The 7,510-nt window shown below is 39.9% G+C and overlaps 1 protein-coding gene across 1 annotated transcript in view; it reads right to left on the bottom strand.

Annotated features, from left to right (window-relative positions):
- SMARCA5 (SWI/SNF related, matrix associated, actin dependent regulator of chromatin, subfamily a, member 5) overlaps positions 1 to 5,517 on the bottom strand; it is a 41,023-nt gene extending 35,506 nt beyond the window's left edge. Inside the window, exons 1-3 of the mRNA XM_032412913.1 lie at positions 5,286 to 5,517; positions 4,886 to 5,151; positions 1,207 to 1,281 (exon numbers count right to left, since the gene is read on the bottom strand). Coding sequence (XP_032268804.1) covers positions 1,207 to 1,281; positions 4,886 to 5,062 — 252 coding nt within the window. The 5' untranslated portion in view covers positions 5,063 to 5,151; positions 5,286 to 5,517. The remainder of the gene's footprint in view (positions 1 to 1,206; positions 1,282 to 4,885; positions 5,152 to 5,285) is intronic.
- Between the last annotated feature and the right edge of the window lie 1,993 nt (positions 5,518 to 7,510).

The following is a 7,510-nucleotide window of genomic DNA, read 5'->3' as shown; positions in this document are numbered from 1 at the left end:
ATCCCAGGGTCCTGGGATCGAGCCCCGCATTGGGCTCCCTGCTCGGCGGGAAGCCAGCTTCTCCCTCTCCCACTCCCCCTGCTTGTGTTCCCTCTCTCACTCTCTCTGTCAAATAAAAAAATAAAATCTTAAAAAAAAAAAAAATTAAAAAAAGAAACAAAACAAGAGAAAAAAACAGACTCTTAAATATAGAGAACTAGTGGTTACCAGAGGGGGGGTGAAATAGGTGCTAAACACTAAGTAATGTACAGAATTAGTGAATAACTGTATTGTACACCTGAAGCTAATATAACACTGTATGTTAATTATACTGGAATTAAAATAAAAAATAAAAATAATGTCATTTATATTTTACATACTACTGTTTATCATGCACATTATGTATGCATATATTTTTAGGATTTTGAAGCTATGTAAGAAATTCAAAAATATTTACTTATCTTGAAGAGAAGATCAAAGGTTGAAGAGAAAGTAAGTTTCAAAAAATATTTGTTAAAATATATTACGTACCAGATATTGATCTAGTTGTTGAAGACAGATTAAGACACTGTTGTGTTATAGTGCATAGTGGTATTACTATTTAACATGTTATTTTAACTTTTTAAGATTTTAGTACAATTAAATGAGTTTAATCCACATAAAGCACTCAGAAAAAGGCCTAGTACATAGTAAGCACTTGCTATTAGCCATTATTATTACTGAATCTCAATTTAAGTTTAAAGTTCTTCGTAGGTTATGGTTAAGTCATGCTAAAAAAGTTTTCTGAGGTATGAAATGTGAGCTGGGTCCTCGAGGATTCAAGTATAATAACATCATGTGCTCTTTTTGTAGATCTCACCATATTATAAAAAAGCTGTGGGCAAGGAGCATATATTATTGTCTTCATACACAACAGAATGACAGATGCAGAATACACCTTGAATAACTACTACTCTGCTCTTTTACTCTCCTCACTCCCTGACACTAAATCTTAAAATAAAGGGGAAGTAACATATCCCATATATTTACATAATACTATTATGTGTGTTCATGTAATATTTCTATATTTGCTTTACATAGGCAAGTAACAAAATTATAGTACCCCATGTTACACATATTTCAACTGGATATCTGTACCTCAGTTACAAAAATTTAATGCAGAATTTTGGTCCATTCAATCACCTAATTAAAAGTTATTATAGACTCTATTCATATACTAGAGCATACCATTTTTTCTTCATAGGTAGGATCTGGTTCTTGAATTTCTTTTTGCTTTCCAGGAGATGCATCATCAAATACTTCCTGGTAGGAGGGAAAAATCATGGATTGTTCTTCAAAAACAGTTAACACACCATTATTAAACTAATTTCTGCTCAGAACACATTCTAAGTAATGCTTTCTATCCCAAACTTGCTAGATACTTAAATGGCTATAATCTAACCTGACAGGGTATCTTGATGAAATTAAATGCCATGATGGTAACAACCTATTTAACCCAAATATGTAAACTGCATGGCTATTGGCCAAGATTAAAACACAAGACTATTACCTACATCATGCTAGAATAACTTTCAACAAATCCGTTTCTTTTTCTATTCAATAACTATTATGAAACCAAATTAAATAGTATATAATGTGAAGAAATCATGTTCCCTCTTAATCATAAAACTGCAGTATCTACTGTACTTCTATACAAACACACCTAGAAATTACCATCATTAGCTACCCTGATTTCCATCTTCTGGGAAAATACAAAAAATTTATCATGCATCCTAAATCGAATACTCCTTAACTACAAATTAGTAATAAACATCCTTTCTTGCAAATTTATTCGACCTGACATTCAAAATGCCACAAACAGCAACAACTACTCTGCAAAGTTCTACTCATCCATCAAAAAAACAACTAAAGAACAATAGGTAAAAGTATAATTTTCATCAACAATGTACAAATCCGCGCTTGGCAGTATGTACTATAATATTACCTGTGATTAAAAAATTGGGGGACTGGAGCTGGTATAGTACCAGAATTAAGAGGTCAAATTACCTAAATTCTAATCTAACTTCACTGCTAAGATCTTTAGGCATCTGTGTTACCTCTAAAGATCATCGCAAATCTCTGGTGTCCTCGAATAAAAATGATAAAGCCACTTACTAGCCTACTTCACAAAATGGTACTAGGTATCATAAAAGGTCAAAATATACCATAATAAACAACAGTAGTCATTATTTCTTTCATAGTTTTAAAAAAAAAAAAAAAAGGATTTGGACTCCAGGACTGAGATCATATGATTATTTGGTATACAGTGTGCCTATCTATCAGTCTACTCTGTTGACATATGTATACCTACCTATTAGCCTAATCAACAGTGAAAGACAAAAAGACAGGTTCCATCCACGTTGCCAAAAAAATCATAATAAACAAAAAACGAAATTACTCCCCTGACTTATCAGTACACCAAGCAAAAATGAAAATTTAACTGAATACATAGGAAAGCTAGCTAATATTTCTGGGAAGGTCCACCTTGTCAGAAACAATTTGTGAATGCAAGTTTTCATTTATTTTCTAATTTTGAAAAATACCCAACTTAAATTCTACTTTCAAACATGAAAAAGGCATTTAAGATTGCCAGACATATTACATATATATGCCCAAACCTAGTATTTATCAATGAACCTCAATGATTTCCCAATTCATTTAAGAAAAAGATAATGTACATTTACTTAAAAAAATTTTTTTTTTTTTTTACTTTAAAAAAATTTTTTAGGGGCGCCTCAGTGGCTCAGTCAGCTAAGCATCTGCCTTCGGCTCAGGTCTTGATCCCAGGGTCCTGGGATCCAGCCCCATGTTGGGCTCCCTGCTCAGCGGACAGCCTGCTTCTCCCTCTCCCTCTGCGTGCTGCTCCCCCTGCTTGTGCTCGCTCACTCTCTCTCTCTGTCAAATAAATAAATAAAATCTTCAAAAAAAAATTTTTTTAATCAACTATAACATGAAGAGAAAAACATCAAGACTAAAACTAGTCAGTGAAGAAAATGATAAAAGATTACTCATGTTCCTATACTGAAAAGGTAAAAATAACTAAGTCATTCTTCAAGAAATGAAACTGTCAAACATCCTTCTTAAAAAGTATACGACACGGTAAGGTTTGTGGGAAATGGGTCAGTTTCAGAGCCAGACCTGGGTTCTATCACAGATTCTACTTACCAGAAGACTCAATTTCTTCATCTGGCAAATAAATATGGCCCAGACTTCATTGGGTACTCGTTATCACATCAATATCCACACTTAAACTTTAATTCCACTTAAATTTAAAAATCAGTTTAGGCTTTAAATTACTCTTTCTGATATTTAAATAACATCTCCAGTAAGACAATGGTTGCTATTCCAAAATTTGAATGACAGAGCCTTTCGAGAAGCTGATGAAAACTATGGACAGCATTTTGCAGAGAATTGTCCATTTACACACAATTGCTTTCAGTGTCAAAGATTTTCAAACCCCCTTAAACCGTGGAGCATGAATCCAAGTTAAACAGCTCTGGTAATCCAAAGAACCATTTAAAACCTTAAGAAAAATAGGCAACACCAGATAAGAACCTGAAACAAAAATCAAATCACTTAAAAGTACAGAATATCAATGTCCTATTGCACTAAAACCTACCCTCACCAAAAAGTTCTCTTATAAACTACTAACATAATGTTAATTCACGCTAGATTAGACCTTTGGTGCCCAAGTAAAACTTTGGTGCGCCAAACCCTTCAATGTTAAACTGCACTTCCATTTAGTTATTATGTTAATTCTGCATCAAGGATCCTTTTTTAGAGAAATATTACCTTCACTCCTTCTAAGGATGGAAAAATCCCAGAAATCCTTGGGCTGCGACTATAAAATATCTCAAAACAGATCGAAAGCCAAGAATAAAATTTGGAAGGAGCAATCACTTTGTTCCCAGACCTCTCAAAGTCCTGGAGCACACCCAAGAGACCCGCCTGGCAGCTCCCCAAACTTTCCACCCCCGCAGCACTGTCACCATCCCCGGGCCAACCCCAGCCCTTGAAGGCAGGCTCGGCAAGCGAACAGTACCAATTTAAAAAAAAAAAAAAAAAAAAAAGAGGCCAAGGCCCAAAAAGAGGAATTGCGCTGGCCTGAAAGCCAACCGCCCCGGACTCACTAATTCATCCATTCACTCATTCATCCCCCTACCCAAATGAGATGGAAGTCCAAGACAGCTGCTGCTGCCCTGGTCGCGTACCTCCCTAAGGAACAGTGCCTGGGAGGAGCCTCCTCTCTCTTCACAGGAGCAGCTGCGCCCCGCTTATCCCCACTGCGCACTCGGCCATCCAGCTCTAGCCATTGTTTCTGCCCAGAACAGATACCGCCCCCGCAAGGACCGGGATGAAGAAAAGGAGGCCTGAGTCCTCGGATGCGCTGCTTTTAAATGCCTTCCCCACCCCACGCATCCTTCCCTCACTACCAAGTGGCATCTCCCTCTCCCTTCCCGCAAGTTTAGTGGAAACTAAAAGCTAGAACAGGAGATGGGTGAGGGAATTATGGGAATCTACCGGAAAAAAAAAAAAAAAAAAACCCACACACACATAACCGGGTAGGTTCCTCTCGGCCTCAGTAATCAATAACATCTGTTTAATAATAGCGTTGGAGGATTTGGCAAGGCTCGCTAAAAAGACAAATAATGCAAATGTGAAGTGCCAGAAATCCATCGGAGTCGGCGTGGGTAGATTAAGCACAAGGGCGCAAGTGTGAATCATGTTGGATCCTAAGGGTCTGAGGCCGAGTTTGGATGCAGGAGGGGTGGAGTATGGCTCTGCGTCTGATCACTAAAATCCGGCCGAGGAAACCAGATCCTCCTCCCCACTGCGCCCTCTTCCCCGCGCCACAAGCCACCCTCACCTCCATCTCGGAGTCCGCGGGGCCGGAGCTAGCCGCAGAGGGAGCCGCCTGGGCCGCGACGCCCTCCGGGCCGCCTTTGTTGCTGCTGTTGCTCACGCTGCCGGCGGCCGAGGCTGCGGGCTTGGAAGGCGCGCTCTCGGGAGGCGGGGGTGGCGGAGGCTCGGCCGCGGACGACATGATGTTCCGTCTGCGTCACCCGCTGCTGCCTGAGGCCCGGCTCGGCAGAGATGAGGAGGCCTAGGCCTGGGTGGTTACGTCGCCACGAGCTGACGGAGGAGCGAGATGACCACCCGAATGGCCCCTGCGCTGCGGCTCCGCTACGAGCCTGAGCCGGGCCCAGCAGCCTCCCCCTTTCGTCTGCCTCCTCTTCCGCGGGGCTCAGGATTCGACCGGCGCTTACCTCACGGCGGGAATCACGTCGACGGGAGTGGGCGGGGCCACCTGGGTCACCGAGGTCAGGGAAGGCGGGTTGATTTACGGGAGGGCGGAGGGTTGGAGTTAGGAGAAAGGAAAGCGAAAGAGAGACCGACGCCGGGAACAAGCTTCGCCGCCTCCTTTTCTTCCTCTGGGAGAAATCATCTATCTCGCCAGAATCCAGGACAACTACCTACGCCACCGACTTTCAACCCTCGCGAGATTAATAGTTGGCTAATTGACTGGGCTCTGAGTGCGCTTGCGCGTTCTCCTCGCCTCACCCTTGGCCACGCCCCTCGGGGCCCCCAGCGGGCTCTAGGACGAGGAGTGGGCGGGGCCTCGGGGGAGTGCCTGGAGACGTAGCTTTGTGCGTCCGCTCTCAGGCATGACGCGAACGCAGTTCCTAACGGCTGTCCTCGTCTGTCCTGTCTTCTGAGCCCGGAGGGGGTCAGTGGCACCACCTGAAAACTCGCCCAGGTTTTGCGCTGCCTACTGAAACATGGAGGCCTGTGCTGACCTTAACACTTTACCGCCTCCGCTTATAGGCGTGACGCCATAGTGTTGACGTTATGGTTATCCCAAGTGACGTCTTTTTTGTCGTGTCAGGACAAGTTTCCGTTAGTGTGATTTTTGTTCGTCTTCTCATGTTAGCTATACCAGTCATTTCTAAATTTCTTCTACTTCGATACAAAGTTAGACTATTTCCTCCAGATTTACGTGCTAAAAGTAAGCAAACTGTACGCGTCCATGTGACAGAAGCCTGAGTAATCAAGGAAGGGAGGCGGTGTGTTGTATCTTTTCCTCAACTACCAAATATTAAATAAAAAGTACATTCTTTTCTCAGTAAGAAATGTTGCAAGTAATCGCTGTTTTGTACACTGCCTTAGGCTTCAACACAGCCTAAGGGTCATGTGCATCCGTCTACTGCAGAATTTAAGCCCACTGTATTCTATTTGATAACAAATCAGCATATTACAGTAAAGTGTTACCTGCACTGCACAAGCTCTTACTCATCTTTGCATCCCATGTCAAGAATTCTATCAGTGTTTATTGAATAAAGAAGACACGCTTTTCAAGAGTTAAGGTTTGAGCTAACTGGTTAATTATGCTGAACTTCATACACAAAGGATCTCCTTAGAATGTATAGACTACAAACTTAACTAATCAAACGATAAATCTTTGAGATCTGGAAAACGTCCACCAGCCCATTAGAAATGCTATTTCTGAGACTATAAGAAACTGCCTAAGGATACATTAGAAAAATACCTGCAATGACATTCAACATAGTCTTTGCATTGTAATTCAGAAAGCTACCAATAGGCTGAATCCAACATTGAACTGTGATTTTAAAACTATTGTACACCCAGAAAACGAACTATTCTTAACCTTTTAACAACCATTAATGTAGAAGAATGTTTATTACATAGTCTTAATTGAAAAAAATTTTAACAGTTCAAACATATAGATAAAATTTGGAAGGATATTCATAAAAGTATTAAAAGTGTTGCTGGTGTTATTTCCTATTTTTTTGTATTTTTTTATTTTTCTAAAATGAATTTGTATATTATATTGATAAAACTTATTTTTAATATTAAAAAGTGTTCTTTTACCTAAAAGAGTTTGAGTGGGAAGGTAAAAGGTAGTGTCTAGGGTGGTATCTGACATATAGACACTCAATTAAATAGTTATTTGATAAATATTTAATATTGACATCATTAAGTAGGAAGAATATAACATTTATTTAATATTCAGAATATTTCCCCACTCTATAGTGATGGGTAGGTATCTTGGGTCCTGGTTTGGAAACTCTAAAAATATATGTAAGTATATAAATGGAAGGTTCTTATATCTAAGAACTATTTAAGGAAAGCTATAAATAGCAAGAAAAGCAATAAATAAAATTGCCTTTAAAATGGCAATTGTCTTTTAACATGTGCATTTATACCGTGAGTTTCTCATATGAGCATATGAAAGCTGTATGGGAATCTTAAAAATTGTAGAGGGAAGATATTTAGAAGAAAAGAGGAAGAGAAAACAGAATGTTTGAGTCCTCTAATTAACATTAAGAACAGAGAAACAAATTTTGAGCAGGGTCTAGAAGCAGAGAGAAAGAGGAGAGAGAAGCTACAGAAAACACAAGATGCCTGGCAACTGAGCTGTTGGAATATTAGCTAAGTGAGGCATATAGTACTTACATGGTGGCCAAAACAC

This window comes from Phoca vitulina, unplaced genomic scaffold, assembly GCF_004348235.1.
Source record: "Phoca vitulina isolate PV1807 unplaced genomic scaffold, GSC_HSeal_1.0 scaffold14, whole genome shotgun sequence".
Lineage (NCBI taxonomy): Eukaryota > Metazoa > Chordata > Mammalia > Carnivora > Phocidae > Phoca > Phoca vitulina.
The sequence above is the reverse complement of the archived record's forward strand: the minus strand, read 5'-3'. Positions and strand labels throughout refer to the sequence as shown.